Source organism: Equus quagga, chromosome 1, assembly GCF_021613505.1.
Source record: "Equus quagga isolate Etosha38 chromosome 1, UCLA_HA_Equagga_1.0, whole genome shotgun sequence".
In the NCBI taxonomy this organism is placed as follows: Eukaryota; Metazoa; Chordata; class Mammalia; order Perissodactyla; family Equidae; genus Equus; species Equus quagga.
The window spans coordinates 135,828,752-135,846,677 of NC_060267.1; the positions used below are offsets into that span (position 1 = coordinate 135,828,752).

At 56.9% G+C, this 17,926-nt stretch overlaps 4 protein-coding genes across 7 annotated transcripts; 3 read left to right on the forward strand and 1 right to left on the reverse strand.

Annotated features, from left to right (window-relative positions):
- Positions 1-329: 329 nt before the first annotated feature.
- TMEM115 (transmembrane protein 115) lies at positions 330-5,781 on the forward strand. Its single transcript, XM_046674086.1, has 2 exons — positions 330-2,307; positions 4,998-5,781. Exons 1-2 carry the CDS (start codon positions 1,457-1,459, stop codon positions 5,200-5,202), a joined length of 1,056 nt encoding a protein of 351 aa, XP_046530042.1. The 5' UTR covers positions 330-1,456; the 3' UTR covers positions 5,203-5,781.
- A 645-nt stretch (positions 5,782-6,426) lies between these two features.
- Positions 6,427-9,162, reverse strand: LOC124246136 (transmembrane reductase CYB561D2). 2 transcript variants are annotated; one of them, XM_046674098.1, is made up of 4 exons: positions 9,035-9,162; positions 8,460-8,611; positions 7,949-7,986; positions 6,427-7,274 (listed from the first exon to the last, which is right to left on the reverse strand). In XM_046674098.1, exons 1-4 carry the CDS (start codon positions 9,160-9,162, stop codon positions 6,771-6,773), a joined length of 822 nt encoding a protein of 273 aa, XP_046530054.1. In that variant the 3' UTR covers positions 6,427-6,770. The 2 variants fall into 2 exon arrangements, with proteins under 2 accessions (XP_046530054.1, XP_046530063.1); XM_046674107.1 differs by lacking the exon at positions 9,035-9,162 and adding an exon at positions 8,736-9,019.
- Positions 9,163-9,260: 98 nt separating this feature from the next.
- Positions 9,261-12,507, forward strand: NPRL2 (NPR2 like, GATOR1 complex subunit). The gene is made up of 11 exons (XM_046642316.1): positions 9,261-9,436; positions 9,930-10,021; positions 10,122-10,290; positions 10,422-10,530; positions 10,896-11,032; positions 11,123-11,220; positions 11,343-11,379; positions 11,498-11,591; positions 11,667-11,784; positions 12,063-12,205; positions 12,291-12,507. The coding sequence occupies exons 1-11, from the start codon at positions 9,359-9,361 to the stop codon at positions 12,356-12,358; spliced, it is 1,143 nt and encodes a 380-aa protein (XP_046498272.1). The 5' UTR covers positions 9,261-9,358; the 3' UTR covers positions 12,359-12,507.
- Positions 12,508-12,647: 140 nt separating this feature from the next.
- Positions 12,648-17,692, forward strand: ZMYND10 (zinc finger MYND-type containing 10). Of its 3 annotated transcripts, none has more exons than XM_046642305.1 (12): positions 12,648-13,872; positions 14,082-14,190; positions 15,004-15,120; positions 15,242-15,295; positions 15,416-15,553; positions 15,654-15,742; positions 15,835-15,935; positions 16,232-16,425; positions 16,664-16,789; positions 16,877-16,998; positions 17,119-17,244; positions 17,333-17,692. In XM_046642305.1, exons 1-12 carry the CDS (start codon positions 13,853-13,855, stop codon positions 17,406-17,408), a joined length of 1,272 nt encoding a protein of 423 aa, XP_046498261.1. In that variant the 5' UTR covers positions 12,648-13,852; the 3' UTR covers positions 17,409-17,692. The 3 variants fall into 3 exon arrangements, with proteins under 3 accessions (XP_046498261.1, XP_046498245.1, XP_046498255.1); XM_046642289.1 differs by having other exon boundaries at positions 12,648-13,819; XM_046642299.1 differs by having other exon boundaries at positions 12,648-13,819; positions 16,253-16,425.
- The last annotated feature ends 234 nt before the right edge of the window (positions 17,693-17,926 follow it).

Genomic DNA, 17,926 nt, shown 5'->3' on the forward strand with positions numbered 1-17,926 from the left:
TGTAACCTGGAAGGCTATGCACACATCGGCAGTTGTACTGAGATTAGTGGCTGAAAGGAAGGGATTCTGCATTTATAAACGTATTTTGTCACAGAATTATTTTAATTATATACATATTTTTAAAAAGCAACCCAATATACAAAAAAAAAAAAAATCAGTTTGCACAGGACACAACCTGCTGGGAGCCACTGTTGCAGTGAAGTAGGGGTCCAGGGCCAGCCTGGCCCAAGTGTTGGGGGAGATCTCTCTTCTTTGGGGCCAGCAAGGGAAGGAGAGTCACTGAGAACAGCCCAGCCTTGCTCCTTTAGGGACAGGAGACCTGAGTTCGAGTCGCGACTCCACCTCACTTGTAACAACGGCAGCCTGAGCACCCAGGTGGACTGGCATTTTACACCCAGTCCCCTTGGACCCTCACGGTAGGTCTTGTCATTTCCATGACATTGAGTTTCAACGAAGTTCAGGAACTTGGCCAATTTCACACAGCCGCCCAATGGCAGAACAAGAATTCCAACCTGGGTCAGGCCCACACCCCGCCCACACAACCGGGGTCAGCAGACACCAGATCGCGGAAGTTCCGGGAGTTCACGCACACCAAGACCATTCAACATTCTTACCCACACACTTGCTCACAAGGACACACCCACTCGGATATACAAACACAAACAGAGCCACAGTTACCGCGGAATTCAGCAAGTATTCGGCCTGCAGTTCTGCTGCCACCGGTACCCGCCGCTTTCCCGAAGTCAGCGATGCTTGTTCACCGTCCTCCCACCTCCTAGCGGGACCGTTTCAGAGAACTACAACTCCCAAGCAGAGCCTCTTCTCATCACCAACGGGAACGGCCCGTGCGCACAGCTTTCTGGGACTTATAGTTCTATCCAGAACGCTGATTGCCGCTTGTCCTCCGGCTTCCGCGGAAGACTCCGTGTCCCAGCATGCTGCAGAGCCGGAAGAACAACACTCGGAAGGCATCCCGCCGCCGCCTGGGGCGCGCAGGCGCAGCACAGCTGTTTGTCGGCGCCAGAGAAGGGAGGAGGTACGGTCGTGGCCAAGACCGGGGCAGCCGGAGCCGACCAGACCTGACTCGAGCCCAGAGTTAGGCTCCAGTCCCGCGCGGACCGTAGGGCCCCAGAGTGGATGGAGTAGGCCGAACCCTGAGATCAACCCCAGCTTGTTCGGCCTGGCGTGGGGCCGACAGAGCGGGCAGGCGTGCCGAAGCCTCCCAGGGCCTTTCCTTCAGGTCCCCGGCGAGGGGCCTAAGCCCCGGCCCCGCGACCAGGCCCGGTTTGGCCCTTTGGGACCAGAGCCGATCCGACCGGAAGTGGAGCCTTCACCGAGGCCATAGGCCAGTGACTAGGCCAGACCCGGGCCTCCCGTCGGGGCTGGACGGGGACGAGGCCCCGGGGAGGCCCCTAGCCCGCTAGACCTTTCCCTCAGGCTGACGCCCGCCAGGAAGATGCAGCGCGCCCTACCGGGCGCCCGCCAGCACTTGGGGGCCATCGTGGCCAGCGCCAGCGTGGTGGTGAAGGCCCTGTGCGCGGCGGTACTATTCCTCTACCTGCTGTCCTTCGCCGTGGACACGGGCTGCCTGGCGGTCACCCCAGGCTACCTCTTTCCTCCCAACTTCTGGATCTGGACCCTGGCTACCCATGGGCTAATGGAACAGCATGTGTGGGATGTGGCCATCAGCCTGGCCACAGTGGTGGTGGCTGGACGTTTGCTGGAGCCCCTCTGGGGGGCCTTGGAGCTGCTCATCTTTTTCTCAGTGGTGAACGTGTCTGTGGGGCTGCTGGGGGCATTCGCCTACCTCCTCACCTACATGGCTTCTTTCAACTTGGTCTACCTTTTCACTATCCGCATCCATGGCGCCCTGGGCTTCCTAGGTGGTGTCCTGGTGGCACTCAAGCAAACCATGGGGGACTGTGTGGTCCTGCGAGTGCCCCAGGTGCGCGTCAGCGTGGTGCCCATGCTGCTGTTGGGGCTGCTGCTACTGCTGCGGCTGGCCACGCTCCTCCAGAGCCCAGCTCTAGCCTCCTATGGCTTTGGGCTGCTCTCCAGCTGGGTGTATCTTCGCTTCTACCAGCGCCATAGCCGAGGCCGAGGGGACATGGCCGACCACTTTGCTTTCGCCACCTTCTTCCCTGAGATCCTGCAGCCTGTGGTGGGGCTGTTGGCGAACTTGGTACATGGCCTCCTGGTGAAGGTAAAGATATGCCAGAAGACAGTGAAGCGCTATGATGTGGGTGCCCCATCCTCCATCACCATCAGCCTCCCAGGCACAGATCCTCAAGACGCAGAGCGGAGAAGGTACTGTGGAATCTTCTGAAACCTTGTTGAGCTAGGAGAGTATTTCTTGATGGAGTCACGTCCCATTTGTTGAGGTGCTTGTTGTATGGAGGCGGGCAGCCTAGGGTCAGGCATTGGGGCAGATTCAGACAGAGGTAAAATCCAGTTTGTGGCCTTGAGGAACTCAGCATTTTTTATTTAGGTAGCTGGGCTCCAGTAGGTGTTTTCCAACATTAGGGGGTGAAACGTGCTTTTCTCACCAATCAGGCCACTTAACAAGTTTCAAGAAATGCCTAGTTTCTTTTGGTGCTGTATGAGGGCTAATGGAAAAACCGGGTACACATAACCTTGGCCATGTCTCAGAATCTCAGAATCCTGGATACTGGGCTTGTGGAAGCCAGAAACAGCTTGCTGGTTCTTTTTCCCCTGAGAGGGAGAGACAGAAAAGGCGATCTGGGATGCTTAAGAAGCAGTCTTAGGCCACCGCAATTTCCAGATGCTGAACCATGTCCTCTTCCTGGGCCTTAATTCAGGTGCTGTGCTTCTCTGCCACTTATTGAGAGGGAAGCTTGGGGTCTTACTAGACTTAACCCCGCCCCTCCGGCAGGAATGTGTCACCAAACCCAGGGGACATGCCACATGACCCAAGGGAGACTGCTGACCACACCAGCGAATGGAGACGACCTTATCATTATCTGTAAACCAAGCCATCTGCACCATCAGGAGTCCTGGCTGAATTATTCACTGGACACACCTTGGCCAGGGCAGGATAGATCTTTTTTAATCCAGCTCTTACTTTCCTCATGCCCCCCAGGTCTGTGGACTCACCAACGTAGCCTTTACAGCTCCGTTTCCAACATTATTCTTGAGGTTTTTTGAGGTAGTTACTTGACTGGTGAAATCGGGAGCAAGCTCTGTTCCTACTTCCTTCATTTGCCAAAGGCTCTTGCTTGTGTTAATCTGTGAAATGGGTTCTTGACGGGCAGCTTTATGAATTCAGCTGAGTTATGCCTGTGCTTACTCTCCATTAGAGCTGTGGAGTTGAGTGTAGGACACATGCTTTTCTTAAAGGAGTTTCCAGCTGGGAAAGGGCCACAGATTACTATGGTCCAAGGTGGCAGGTGTCTAAAAGTACACACAGCATGCTTCAGGCCATAATTCTGGGCTCTACAGTTTGTATCTCTATGGTTAAAGAGTCCTAAAGACGGAGGTCTGTCTTAACCTTAGCTGGTGGAGGAGATGGGGCCAGGACGTCTGGGACTGGTAGGAACTGAGCTGCTTTCAGAGTTATTCAGGTGGAGCCAGGCCACAGTGGTGGCCTTCCTCCAGTGAGAAGTTTTGCATTGTTAGAATTGGCTGAACATTCAAAAACATTTCTGCCCAGGGCCAAGAAAATGGATAGGTGGAGGGAGGATGGTGTGGGGGTGAGGGGGTATCAGGAGGTGGGTTCTTGGCATAGTCTTGTGGTTGTTAGCTTACTTGGGGGTGGGGGTTACTCCCCCAAACAGTTTGACATCTGGCTGCATGCCACTTCCAAACCCAAAGGGCTGCTAGTAGTGGGAGGCAGGGTTTCCTATTTTTGATCCTTGTGAGGAAGTGATTAGCATGCCACTGCCTCTCTGCCTTGGCAGGCTTTAGATAGGATTAACAAGGGAATCTCCAGGATGGGAGCCTGGAGAGCAGCAGGGAAGGACTGTCCCGTCTATGCCAACTTGCCATGTGCCAGGCTGGAGGATAGGGTGGAAGTGTAACAGGGTTTTCTGTGCCTGTGTCCTTGTTGCCTCTCCTGTCACGTTCCCTGGCGTGGTGGAGACTTTAGTTCTCTGCTGAACTTGGAAGGCTATATGGGCTACCCCCCAGACTGGTGGCACGGAGAGGTTGAGACATAAGGGGTCCACAGTGGCCATTATTGAAAGTGTTACTGGCAGCATGGGCATTCCACCTGTTGGTGGGCCAGGGTCCCAAGTGCATGTATATACCTGCTTCTAGTGCACTTTCCCACCTACCCCCAGAGTAGGGTGTCCAAGGATCTGCCTCCAAGGATATTGCCAACCAGTAGTTTCTAGCCTGCACCCCAACCACATGGCCTGTTTCTCCTTCCTCTCTTCCTGCAAGCGTTCAGTGTGTCCCTGCTGTAACACATGGCCTGGTGGCCTTGGAGATTCTTCTAGGAAGGAGAATATTAGAGTCAGTTAGGAGGGGTGGGCTGACCCAAGGTCGCCCTGCTTCCCACACTGAGAGCCAAGGCAGGTGCCTGAGTTCCAGCCTTCCCTACACAGCCTTGCCAGGAGGCTCAAGGCATCCCTAATAAGAAGAGGGGAAGTAATAACCCTCTCCTTGGATGTGATTTCAGTGCCCAGGCAGAAACTCACTTGCCCTTCCACCTGTCTGCACTTGGATACCAGCTCTGCTCACCTTTAAGCCTCAGAACCATTCCTGGGGCTGGCCTAGTGGGCAGTCTAGCAGACACCCAGCCAGCCTTCTCAGCCTGAAGGTGCTCCAGCTATGGAGGGAAGGTTCTATAGCCTTTGGTCCTTATTCTGATGGCCGAGTAGGCCCTAATCCAATCCCCGGGGAGCCCTGGGCCCTGCGTGGAGAAAGGGAACACATAGAAGTATGAGGGTAAGGGGAATCAGCTTCATGGGGCAACAATGCAGGGCATGAGCCAAGTCCAAGCCTAGAGTGACCTGTCATCTTTCCTCTGGCCCTAGGCAACTGGCCCTGAAGGCCCTCAATGAGCGGCTGAAGAGAGTAGAGGACCAGTCCATCTGGCCAAGCATGGACGACGATGAAGAGGAGGCTGGGGCCAAGGTGGACAGCCCCCTGCCCTCAGACAAGGCCCCCACACTCCCAGGGAAGGGGGCTGCCCCAGAATCCAGCCTGATCACCTTCGAGGCTGCTCCTCCAAAGCTGTAACTCCAAACCACCTTGAGTGTAGCACCTCCTCTCCCAAGCCCCCCTTGACATCCTCTCAGCTACTCCAGGGCACTGACTGCTCTGAGGAGAGGGAAGAAGGCATGCTAGGGGTTTCCACAGCCTTCTGCTATTTCTCGCCAACACTACCCAGGACTCTTGCTACCTGGTTCCAAGTCCAGACAACCACTATGCCAGGCATGAGGCCTCTGAGGCATCTGCCAGCCCAGGCCACCTGAGGTAAGACTGTATCTCAGCAGGCAGCCCCAAGCAAGTGGCTGCAGGGACACTGGTGCCACAGCTCCTGGGCCAGCCCTTATGCCTGAAATTGGTTGCCGAGAGCCCTGAGCCAAGGCAAGGGATTTGCCAAAAACATTCTGGGGGTCCAGCCAGTGCAGGGCTGCGCATCCCCCCCCACCCCCAGAAAGACTATGCTCATATCAAGATTCCTGAGTCCCTCTGCTGTGGCCATGGCTGCTTCTGAGCCAGAATAGCCACAGCTTCCAGGTATTTTCTACAGGACCACTTGAGTGGGCAGCCAAGCCCAGCCTCGCAGTATCAATAAAGCAGTTCTTTGAGGTACGGCTCCTGGGCTTTGTCAGACCACCTTGTGCAGCCCCCTCATCATGTTCAACTACAAAGTTAGGGACTTTACTCTAGGTTCAAAGACTCAGTCCCCATGGCAACTCCAGCTGGATAAGAAGCCCATTGCCCCCAGTCTTCCCTGCCCACCCTCCCACCCCCCGACCACATGCCCACTGTCAAGCAGCCTTCCCAGAGCTATCACCTCAGATCCTCACTTGTTTTCTCCCTCCAGTCCCCCAGTCAGGGAGGCCGTGCCCGGAAGATGTAACATTTGAAGGCCTCTGTCTCATAAGGAGTTGTTCTTATCCATGGCTCACCTTCAAGACAGTGCTCAGTGCTTGACACCTATGCAGACAACCCATCCCTGGTTCCCATCCTGTCATTCTCCAGATATAACCACCACAGACTAAGGTGGTGAGGCTCCAGCACAGTGAGCACCTGGGAGACTGAAAGGACACACAGCTGTACCATTCACAGCCCCTAGGGCCTGCCGAGGACGCACAGCAGCCAAATCCTGAGGGCTTGTGTGTTGGGAGAACTTCAGCCTCTCAGTGAGCAGCCAAGGAGAGGGGTCCCCATCTTGCCCAGCTGCCTGTTTCTTCATGCTGATCGCATTAGCAAGAACTATTCTCAACTCTGGGGTATTCTTGCCATCCAGTATTTTCAGTCACTTTTTTATTTTTTTCTTGTCCGTAATTTCTGGACATACCAGTACAAGTATGAGTTCAGTTGCTGGGGAGGCAGTCTTGCAACCCCAACTGCATCCAGTCACATGATCCATAGGCTTCTCTGGGATGATAGAGAAGGAAAGGGGAGGCACTCCAGTGTGAGGAGCAAGCAAAGATGTCACACACAGGGCCCCATCCCTGACTGCCCCAGTGCCTGAGGGCTACTTGTGACCTAGTCAGCTGAGAGAGTCCAGAAGGTCCCTGCCCCAGCTCCTACACTGAGGGGCAAATCCAGGCTTCCCCAAGGCTGGGAAGAGCTCACGGCTGGATCCTTTTGCGGTACAGGTAGGCGTTGCTCACCTGGTTCATGATGACCAAGCTGGTAATGACAGGGCATAGCACGGCCAGGTACCAGACCCCACCGGTGACTGTGGCAGTGAACCAGAGTGAGCACATGCCCAACAAGAGGCTGGCACTACCCAGAAGGTAGCCCACGAGCCCAGAAGTGGCATGGTACAGCTTGAGCTTTGCCAGGGGCCATCTGGGCAGCAGTTTGGGGTAGAGCAGCCCCACCCCGCCTAAGCACTGCAGCCCAGCCCACAGCACAGCTAGCAGCCCTGCTCGCCCATGCCATGTGGCCAGGTGGGCTTTGCCAAGCTGTTCCTTGTGGAGGATAACAAGGCCCAGGCCCAGCAGTGCACACAGCAGGGCCACCAACTGCAGTACCCAGTGGCAGCGTGCTCGGCCCTTCCGAGAGAGGGAGCGCAGCAGCGAACTCTCAGGAGAGAACACCAGCAGTGCCTCGGTCATCAGGAAAGAGAACTGGGGAGACAGGGACAGGAAACTAAATAAGGGCATTGCCCAGAAAAGGGCTTAAGATAACCTAAGCTGCCAGACAATCTGAGAAGATTCCCCTTCATTTTCTCTCCACTGACAAGGGTATCTATTTGGTGGGGCAAGATTAGAGAACTCCATCTAGGACCCTGAGTAACCAGCGAGAGGCACCTCTCCACACTTCTTCCTAGGTGCTATTCTGAAATGTCATCTCTGCTACATTACCCAGCAAACACAAAGTTTGAGAAGTTATAAATGATTATTCACAAGCTTTGTTTCCCTGACATGGGACTGAATACAATTTCCTGGCAAGAGCTGATCACGTGGGTGCACAGTTTCAGGGAAAATTAGATACATCACTATAAATTAAGGTAAAAGGGACACAGGTACACCCAAATGCATTTTCTAAGCTTCCTGCCTATATGTGGGTGAAGCCTCATTTTGTGCTTAGACAAACCCCACCCATTTGCCCTGGATCTTGAATACTCTGGTTCAAGTCTGGAATATATGCCATGGGCAGGAGTTGGAGCATGCAACTCCTCCAATCCATCCCGTCTCTCCAAATAGATATCAAGTGTCCATAAGGATTCAGAGGCTGCCAGGGCCACCACCCATACTTATGCTCCCTCCACCCCTAAGAGCTGGCCAGGCCCACTACTTACGGCCAGAGACATAAGCACAGGGTGCCAGGAGAACAGACCTAGAATGAGAAGAGGAGGCCTTGTGAGGCTGAGGCAAGGAGAACCCAGCCACACCAGTCCCTAAAGGCTGAAGAAAATGGGCAGCCCATTGTCCAAGGAAATGCTGGCAAAATGTGAGCCCCCTCTTGCTGCAACAAGCTGATCCCAAACCTGTCCTCTTCCTGGTCCCTCCCTAGATCAGAGGCCATGCTTTGCCACTCCTCCAGTAGTCCTTGTCCCTTCCCCTAACACTTTGCAAGAGGCAACCAAGTGCAGACCAAGACAAGGAAGGAGAAGCCAGGTACTCCGTAGAGACCTGGCCAAGCTGGCAGAGCCCCCACAACCATCTACTCCACCTTATCTCTCCAGCATAGCATGTCCCTCAGCCAGCCAGGCCTGTTTCCAAGACTCAGGCCCAAAGCTTCCTATTGCCCCTGCTTCCCAAGAAAAGTGGCACTTTCCTTCCCAGATGTCAGCTATGAATTCTACTTACTGGAGCCAGGCCTGGCAAGCACAGCCACGAAGATGGTGAAGCCCAGGGCCACAAGGTGGGCAGCAGCCCCAGAGGCAGTGCGCAGAGCTCGGTAGATGTGCGACTCGGTCTCCACAGAAAGGGCCATGGTCAACCAAGCCGGTGGCTGTAGCCTGAAAGCATAACAGAGTGGGCAAGGGTCTCAGGTGCCCACTGTCCCCTCCTCTCACTGGAACAAGGGTTGCAGGACAGGAATGCCACCCTCTTCCAAGAAGTTAAGGTAGGAAGGAACAGTACCAAGACAGGCACCAGGAATGCTCGAAGACCGGCGTCCTGTCAGCGTGTCCCCGCATCTGAACTGACACTGATCACTGGCCCACCTTCCAGGTAGGATGCACAAGACCATGTAATAGACTACAAATCCCAGCGTGCACCACGCCGTCGCCGGGCGGGAGAGCCAGCAGGAAGAGCGTGAAGTACTATGGGAATTGTAGTTCCCAACTGTGGCCGTATGACACCGTGAATCCCTTCGCGCACAGCCTCCCCACATGCCGCTGGCATGCTGCCCCTATACGATAGGGATTCGCGTGTCTCACCCGCAGCGCCAACCCGACGCAGTGGTTTCCTCCCGAGAAAACGGGATACTCAGGGCTTTGTTGCGCGCGCCACTGCTGCGTCGCGGAGCCGCTTCCCTTCCGGGTGCGACGTCTCCCCACCCGGACATCCTGGGACGAGCCCCCCCCCCCCCCCCCGCCACACCGCCGAGTCGCGCTGCGCAGGCGCTGTTGAGCATACGGCTTCACGAGTGTGAGAGTGCGCATGCGTGAGTGACCCGGCGGCCCAGACTTCTGGGCTGTTTCGGACAGGTGTTCCCAGGGGTCGGAGCGCCTGAAGCTACAGACCTGGGCCCCGCTAGCGCCATGGGCAGCGGCTGTCGCATCGAATGCATATTCTTCAGCGAGTTCCATCCCACGCTGGGACCCAAGATCACCTATCAGGTGCCATCTGGGCTCGCGGGACTGGGAAGGCTGGGAGAGGGTCGCTCTCGGGAGCTCAGTCGGCTGCCTGGAGGCGGTGGATCCCCTTGCTGCACGCGGGCACGCCACTCCTTCATTCACGGAGAATCGTGAACCAAGAAGATAGTCAGAACCAGGTCCCCGGCTCCCGGTGTGCCGGGGCAAACAACCATCACATGGCAGTGACTGTGGGAAATGAGGCTGTAGGGGAGAGGTGGGGATGGGTGGTCCACTAGTATCCCTGGACGCATAGGAATTTAGGTGAGAGTGTGTGCCAGGTAGAGGGAACAGCATATGCAAAAGCCAGGAGGCAGGTGAAAAGAGCATGTGTTTGGAAACACAAAGTAGCAGTAGCCTGGGTAGATGGGACAGAGGAGAAACGCCGGAGAAGAGGGCTTAGGCCTTGGGGGTCACCCTGTGTATTCTGCGTAGTCTCAAGGACCACTAAGGGACCTCTTGCCACTCCCCTCCCCAGGTCCCTGAGGACTTCATCTCCCGGGAGCTGTTTGACACAGTCCAGGTGTACATCATTACCAAACCAGAGCTGCAGAACAAGCTCATCACTGTGTGAGACTCTAGCTGGGGGGTGGGGGGGCCCCAGGAGGAGTGGACAGGCTTGGGGACAAGAAGAACCTGACTCTGTTCCCACCTCTTTTCCCCCATCCAGCACAGCTATGGAGAAAAAACTGATCGGCTGCCCTGTGTGCATCGAGCACAAGAAGTACAGCCGCAACGCCCTGCTCTTCAACTTAGGCTTCGTGTGTGATGCCCAGGCCAAGACGTGTGCCCTTGAGCCCATCGTCAAAAAGCTGGCTGGCTACCTGACCACACTGGAGGTCGGCAACACGATGGGCTTGGGGGAAGTGTTCTCATGTCCCAAAGTCCTCCAGACCTGCGAACCTACCAGAGCAAAATGCCAGCCAGGGGTACTGAGGTGTGCCCACCATGCTTTCCATCCTCTATCCAGCTAGAGAGCAGCTTTGTGTCCACGGAGGAGAGCAAGCAGAAGTTGGTGCCCATCATGACCATCTTGCTGGAGGAGCTAAACGCCTCAGGCCGGTGCACTCTGCCCATCGGTATGGCCCAGCCTCTGCAAGGACAGCAGAGGGGTAGAGGAGGGATGGGAAAGTGGCAGGGGAAGATGAGCCCAGCCAAGGACAAGACTCATGAACAGATTTCTGGCCAGGAAATAGCCATGAGCTGGGCTGATGATGTCCAGGATCCAGTGCATGATGGGGCTGGGATGGGGAGGCGAGCAGAGCTCTCCAACTCTGCTCCTTAGCCATATTTCTTCCCTTCTCTGGACCTCAGTCTCTTTCTGAATAAAAGGGGAAGATTGACCCTACCACCTGCCTGCCTGAAGGGTGCTGGGAGCGCTGGATGGTAATTGAGGGCCTCTTGGAAGAGATGGCACTGAGGATATGGGTGGGGCTCCCTGCAGATGAGTCCAACACCATCCACTTGAAAGTGATTGAGCAGCGGCCCGACCCTCCTGTGGCCCGGGAGTATGATGTGCCTGTCTTTACCAAGGACAAGGAGGATTTCTTCAACTCACAGTGGGACCTCACCACACAACAGGTATGCCAGCCCGCCTGGGTATCATCACTTGGGGCTGGCTACAGCCCTGGCATCATCCCACCCCTACTGACCCTGCCCTGCCCTGCCCAGATCCTGCCCTACATTGATGGATTCCGCCATGTCCAGAAGATCTCGGCTGAGGCAGATGTGGAGCTCAACCTGGTGCGCATTGCCATCCAGAACCTGCTGTGAGTGGGGCAACAGTCACGTCCAGAATAGGGTTGCCAGCCAGGGAAGAGCCCAGGAGCCCTGAGTGTGGGGGCTGGGAAAGCAATGGCTATCAGAAGCTGAGAACAACTGTGTCCCTCAGGTACTATGGCGTTGTGACACTGGTCTCCATCCTCCAGGTGGGTGAGTCTGGGGTCTGGTTAAGTGGAGAGTGGATCATGTGGCTGGGCCAGACTGGGGTTGTATCAGACTTCCAAGCCCCTCACTCTTACCACTGTGCCTCCTGCTACCCTCCAGTACTCCAATGTGTACTGCCCGACACCCAAGGTCCAAGACTTGGTAGATGACAAGTCCCTGCAGGAGGCGTGTCTGTCATACGTGACCAAGCAAGGTAGTGGTGGGGTCTGGGGGAGGCCATCTCAGGGAGGGCAGGGCCACCTGGAAAGCTGACCCCTGGTGCCTACAGGGCACAAGAGGGCCAGTCTCCGAGATGTGTTCCAGCTGTACTGCAGCCTGAGCCCCGGCACTACTGTGAGAGACCTCATTGGCCGCCACCCCCAGCAGCTGCAGCGTGTTGATGAACGGTCAGAGGGGGATCCCCTGGGGCATGACGGGTTTGCCTGAGGGCAGGTACACTCTCTATGTCTCCCCAGAGCCCTGGGTCAGAGAGGAAGCCCAAGATTCTCAGTGAGCAGAATCATGTGGCACTGCTAGTCCAGACAGGCTTCCTGGAGGTGACAGGTTTGGAGGCCAGTCTGGTCACTGAGACAAAATTGCAAGGGAGACTGCAGGAAAGGGTTGGCCTGGCTGGAAGGAGACCTGGCCAGGGCATCACCCCTCTCTCCCTTGACTGCCACCTCAGGAAGCTGATCCAGTTTGGGCTTATGAAGAACCTCATCCGGCGACTACAGAAGTATCCTGTGCGGGTGTCTCGGGAGGAGCGGAGCCACCCTGCCCGGCTTTACACAGGCTGCCACAGCTACGATGAGATCTGCTGCAAGACAGGTAGAGGCAGACAGGACAGCAGAGGTAGGTCAGGGCAGGGTGGCCAAACCAAGGTTACTGACCTCACCTCCGCCACCCCACCCAGGCATGAGCTACCATGAGCTGGATGAACGGCTGGAAAACGACCCGAACATCATCATCTGCTGGAAGTGAAGCTGGTTGGGGCTGGACCCGGCACACAGCTGTGGCTTCTCTCTCCTGCTAAGCTCTGCCTGGTGCGTGAGGGCTAGACCAGCAGACTAGTCCATATTGTCTCAAGGTTGACCCTCACCTCTGTAAATAAAGTCATCCATTTCAACCTACCTTTATCGAGTACCGCCTCTGAGCCAGCCACGGAGAACCATCAATGAATGAGATAGGTAGCCATGGTCCTGGCGCCTTGGAGCGCCATCTGGTGGGAAAGACTGACAATGGACAAGTAAATGTGCCTGCTAACTATAAACTGAAACAAACACCCAGAAAGAAACAATGAGGAAGCTGTGATGAAAAGTGAGTTGGAATGGGAGCTGGAGGTGCTCTGGATTAGATGGGTAAGGAAGGCCTCGCTAAGGTAACTTGAACTGAGCGCTGAAGGAGGAAGAGTATTCCAAACAAAGGAAATAGGTGCAGAAGCCTTGAAGCAAAAAACCGCTTTGGGATGTATGAGGAACCCAAGGGAGGCCCGTGGGTCTGGAACATAGGAGGCAAGGGGGAGAGAGGCAAGAAATGAACTCCTGAGGTAGGAGAGAGGGCAAGAGTCTGATGCTGCAGAGCTGCTGTTCACCTGCTTTGTACATAGTTTTTGAAGGCCAGAGGCAGCCATGGAGTCACCCTCATACTAGGGAGTGATATCTAATGCACATCTTTTAAAAACTCCTGGCTGTTTAGGAGGGTCAGAGAGAAAATGGGTCCAGTAAAAAGGCCACAGCAGTTAGCTCATGAGAGGTGATAGCAGCCTGAATTAAGAGGGAGAGTTGTGGGCCCTGTGCAGTATTTCGCGGGTAGAGCCAAGAGGTGGAGCTGGGCGCGAGAAACAGTGGAGCGAGGAAGCCACGGAGAGGAGCATCTGTTTGGGCCGAGCCGGAACAACTGCAGGAAGAGCTAGTCGGGGGCGGGATGACCCCATCCCTCTGCGGGACGATGTGACGTGCGTCCCAAGAAAGAGACTAGGCCACAGGCGTCTGGGACTCGGGAAGACCTTTGAGCCGCAGACAGTTGTGAGTTGTGAGGGAGAAAACTCCAGGAGTCCAAAAAGGGTTGCTACCCGCAGCCTGGCAGGAGCGGCAGACTGGGGCTGGCCCAGCCCCGCGCTCGCCGCGGGTGGGGGCGGGCCCAGGGCGTACTGCGCAGGCGCCCGCCGAGCTAACCGTTTCCATGGCGGCGAGGACCCACGCGCCCCAACCGCTCCTCAACCGTCGGGTCTCAGTCTTCGGCCCCGCAGGAGACGGTCGTGCCCGAGCGTGTCAACACCCTCACCGCAGCGCCGGCTGCTGCCCGGGGTCAGCCGAACCCCGCCTTCCCCCTCTCTGTCCTGGGCCTCGACATGGGCGACCTGGAGCTGCTGCTGCCCGGGGAGGCTGACGTGCTGGTTCGGGGACTGCGCAGCTTCCCGCTGCGCGAGATGGGCTCCGGAGGGTGAGGCAGCTGAGTCAGGGGTCTGGTGGAGTCATGGAGTCAGAGTCCTTGAGGTGGGCCTGACATTGGAGGGAGGGGTTGCCCAGTATGGAGGGGCCTCCAGGTGGGGAGTCAGAGCTCTCAGAGATAGGCGTATGTGGTCCTGAGCCCCCTCTGGCCGCTCAGGATCAGGTTAGGTTCAGTAGGACCCAGCTCCCCCTCCCGCTCCTACTGCACACATGTGCACCCAGATGCACACACACACACACCCCCTCTGGAGCAGGTGGAACCAGCAGCATGAGAACCTGGAGAAGCTGAACATGCAGGCCATTCTTGATGCCACGGCCAGCCAGGGCGAGCCGATCCAGGAGCTGCTGGTCACCCATGGGAAGGTACGCTGGGGTGACAGGCAGGATTTCTGCCTTCCCACACCACCCCCAGCCCCCACCCCACCACTCTACTCCTCAGGAGCACCTGGATGTGGGACATAGGTTGATTAGGGAGATAGTTGTGGATCCTAGAACAACCTAGGCTGCAGGGGGAGAGCCCAAGTTCTAAAGCCATTCTTGAATAGACTGTAAGGCCAGAGGGGCTCCACTGACGTGGGGGTAGGACTTTGGCATGAAAAAAGGCAGCTTTCCCAACACAAGAGAGAGGGAGTTAGAAATCAGGGATTGGCTTGGCTGGAACATGAGCCAAGATGCGGCACCAGCAGATGACCTGAGATATCACTTGACAAAAGTGTTCCTCTCCAAGGAAAAGGTGGAACTCCATACTGAAGGGTGGGGTAGGAATAGAGCACTATGGAGGGCCCTGAGAAAGGGTAAGGCCAAGGCACACAAGAGCCTTGGAAGGCCAGCGGACAGGGACAAGAGGGAGGACATGAGATAGCCAACCTGAGAGGGACACCTGGATGGCGGAAGAGGGGACAAGCGTGTAGGTGCAGGGGGAACAAGGCAGCCTGGGGAACAAGGCAAGGGTCAGTCACAGAAAGCATGAGGGATGTCCCCACAGAGATGTCGGGGGCAGCTGTAAATGAAGGTCTAAGATGCAGGAAAGAGGTTAGGAAGGTCCTCATGGGGTGTGGGAGAGTCTAGGGCCCCAGGGGAGTTTAGGGAGAGCTGGGTTGGGCTGAGCCAGAGATGGGAGGGTTGCCAGGCCAAGATAGGCCAACCTCATTCCTGTCCTTTCCCTCCCCCTCAAAGATCCCAGTGCTGGTGGAGGAGCTGATTGCAGTGGAGATGTGGAAGCAGAAAGTGTTCCCTGTGCTGTGCAGGCTGGAGGACTTCAAGCCCCTGAACACTTTTCCCATATACATGGTGGTGAGCTAGGCCCCTGGGTCACCCTCCCACCCACCACTTCAGAGAGCCCTGGACTGCAGAGGATAGCTGGTAGCCCCTATCCCTCCCTCAGCAGCCCTGGTCACTGTCCTCTATCTGACAGGTACACCATGAGGCCTCCATCATCAACCTCCTGGAGACAGTGTTCTTCCACAAGGTGAGGCACCAGCCCTGCCCACAGGCTACTGTCCCAGGCCAGGACATGGCAGCAAGGGGGGTTGTGTCTGTATGGGGAGGGCATCAGAGACAGAATGTTTCTCCTGCTCCTGCCTCCCAGGAGGTGTGTGAGTCAGCAGAGGACACTGTCTTGGACCTAGTGGACTACTGCCACCGCAAACTGACTCTGTTGGTGGCCCGGAGTGGCGACAGTGGCCCCCCTGAGGATGATGAGTCCCGATACAGCACTCCTATGCAGGTGGGCTGAGGTTCCCTGGGGTTGGCATGGGCTAGCCGTAGGCTCCCCGAGGCCTGAACAGGCAGGGGGTGGCCAACTTGAGCACCATGTGGCCCCCCAGGAGCTGCAGAAGCAGGCAGAGCTGATGGAATTTGAGATTGCACTGAAGGCCCTCTCAGTGCTACGCTACATCACAGACTGTGTGGACAGGTGGGCATCCCTGCTGGGCCTGGGGCCTGCAGTGGAGGGCTGGAAGCCTGGGCCTGTAGCCTTTGCTCACCTCTCTCCACCCCCATCCTCAGCCTTTCGTTGAGCACCTTGAGCCGCATGCTCAGCACCCACAACCTGCCTTGCCTCCTGGTAGAGCTGCTGGAGCACAGTCCCTGGAGCCGGCGGGAAGGAGGTAAGGTCCTCCCCCACCTGCTTCGAGGACATCTTCCAGGATTGATGGGGGTGGGCAGCTTACGCACAGGCAGACAAGCTCTGCCCGTAACCCACAGAGGATACCAGGATGCCTCACCCAAGGTGGGCCTAGGCCTGGGTTTGCAGCAGGCAAGGCCTTCGTGTCCACTACCAAGGACTCACCCTGCTATAGAGCAAGCAGCACTCCAACCTGGGCAAGTCCTGTGCCCAGGCAGTGGTCAGTCCTCCAGACCATGCAGCTGGTTCACTCAAAGTATATGCAATGCCTGCACCCAGTGTGCTGGTTCCTCTCCCCAGGCAAGCTGCAGCAATTTGAGGGCAGCCGTTGGCAGACAGTGGCCCCCTCAGAGCAGCAAAAGCTGAGCAAGTTGGACGGGCAGGTCTGGATTGCCCTGTACAACCTGCTGCTAAGCCCCGAGACCCGGGCCCGCTACTGCCTCACAAGCTTTGCCAAGGGACAGCTACTCAAGGTAGGAAACTCCTCCAACACCAGTCTCAGCACTGTCCCACCCCATCCCTGCTGTTTGTCTTTGCCCACTCTTCTCAGCCCCAGTCCTCTTTCCAGACCTTGAACCCTTGGGTGACACAACAGCTAGTGGGACATGGGCTCCTCAGGCACCCTCAGTCCAGCCTAGCCCAGGTCCTCTGTGTTCCTTGACCCTCTGGTCAGCACTGCTTCACACTGGCCTCCCCTGGACACCCTTGCAGCTTCGGGCCTTCCTCACAGACACGCTGCTCGACCAGCTGCCCAACCTAGCAGACCTGCAGAGTTTCCTGACCCAGCTGGCCCTGGCTGAACCCCAGCCCCCTAAGAAGGATCTGATATTGGAACAGGTCAGCAGTAGGAATTTAGTTGCTCAGAGGAAGTTAGTTGCCCACTTTGCCAGCTTCTCCCTGACACTCTCCAGTTCTTTCTCCCAGATCCCAGAAATCTGGGAGCGACTAGAGCGAGAGAATAGAGGCAAGTGGCAAGCTATTGCTAAGTACCAGCTGCGGCATGTATTCAGCCCCTCAGAGCAGGACCTGCGGCTGCAGGCACGAAGGTGAGGCCTGCTGAGCTGGCAGAAGGGGTGGAAGGGATGCAGAAGGCCTGGATGTGGGCAGGGGTGTTCCTGTGCTCCCACTGGCCAGGCCCAGCCAGGCTCTCCTGACCCCTTCCCCAGGTGGGCTGAGACCTACAGGCTGGATGTGCTAGAGGCAGTAGCTCCAGAACGGCCCCGCTGTGCCTACTGCAGTGCAGAGGCTTCCAAGCGCTGCTCACGATGCCAGAATGAGTGGTATTGCTGCAGGTGAGGGTATCCTAGGACGTTGGACCCCTAAGCCCCACTCCTATACCCCCTACAAGCACTGCATCCTCACCTGGCCACCTGCCTGCAGGGAGTGCCAAGTCAAGCACTGGGAGAAGCATGGAAAGGCTTGTGTCCTGGCAGCCCAGGGTGACAGAGCCAAGTGAAGGCTGCAGCTGCTGAGGGACGACCATCCATGCCATACAACCCACCCAGAGTGTGCCCCTGAACCTAGGGATCTCTGCCAGAGCCCTGGCCTCCCAGGTGGTGAACACACTGAGAGGGTAGAGCTGCTAACCTATCTCCCCCAGCAAAGCGCTCCCAGCTTCCTGCCCCACCCGGCGGGTAGGCTGAGGGCGCTGCCTCAGCAAGCTAGACAGGAGGCCTGGGTGGAGGGCGAGGGCGAGGGCCGGATGTGGGGACCCTCTTCCTCTAACACTGTAAAGCTGGCCTCCAGAAACATGCCTGTCTCCGCGTGGTCCTTTGCGGTCGTCGTCATTGTTAGGGGAGGGGAGGAAAGGGAGGGCGGGGACACCGCGCCCTAGCCCCCCAACTCCGCCCGCGGGCGCACACAGGTTTCCATTGCGCCGCTCTCTTCAGCTCTTTCCCGCCGCTCTGCCTGGACCCCGGGGGCGGCGCTGCATCGAGGCCGTCCCACAGCCCCGCCCGCTCCGCGCTTGCTCGC

Bases quoted from the DNA above. Each gene is read 5' to 3' on its own strand.
- TMEM115 (XM_046674086.1), top strand. From the start codon at position 1,457: ATGCAGCGCGCCCTACCGGGCGCCCGCCAGCACTTGGGGGCCATCGTG. The intron at 2,308-4,997 runs GTACTGTGGAAT...CTCTGGCCCTAG, and splicing joins CAAGACGCAGAGCGGAGAAG to GCAACTGGCCCTGAAGGCCC.
- LOC124246136 (XM_046674098.1), bottom strand. From the start codon at position 9,162: ATGTCCGGGTGGGGAGACGTCGCACCCGGAAGGGAAGCGGCTCCGCGA. The intron at 7,987-8,459 runs GTAAGTAGAATT...TTCTCATTCTAG, and splicing joins GCTTGCCAGGCCTGGCTCCA to GTCTGTTCTCCTGGCACCCT. The intron at 7,275-7,948 runs GTAAGTAGTGGG...CTGTCTCCCCAG, and splicing joins CTGTGCTTATGTCTCTGGCC to TTCTCTTTCCTGATGACCGA.
- NPRL2 (XM_046642316.1), top strand. From the start codon at position 9,359: ATGGGCAGCGGCTGTCGCATCGAATGCATATTCTTCAGCGAGTTCCAT. The intron at 10,022-10,121 runs GTGAGACTCTAG...TCCCCCATCCAG, and splicing joins CAGAACAAGCTCATCACTGT to CACAGCTATGGAGAAAAAAC. The intron at 11,592-11,666 runs GTAGTGGTGGGG...TGGTGCCTACAG, and splicing joins GTCATACGTGACCAAGCAAG to GGCACAAGAGGGCCAGTCTC.
- ZMYND10 (XM_046642289.1), top strand. From the start codon at position 13,728: ATGGGCGACCTGGAGCTGCTGCTGCCCGGGGAGGCTGACGTGCTGGTT. The intron at 14,191-15,003 runs GTACGCTGGGGT...TCCCCCTCAAAG, and splicing joins TGCTGGTCACCCATGGGAAG to ATCCCAGTGCTGGTGGAGGA. The intron at 15,296-15,415 runs GTGAGGCACCAG...CCTGCCTCCCAG, and splicing joins AGACAGTGTTCTTCCACAAG to GAGGTGTGTGAGTCAGCAGA.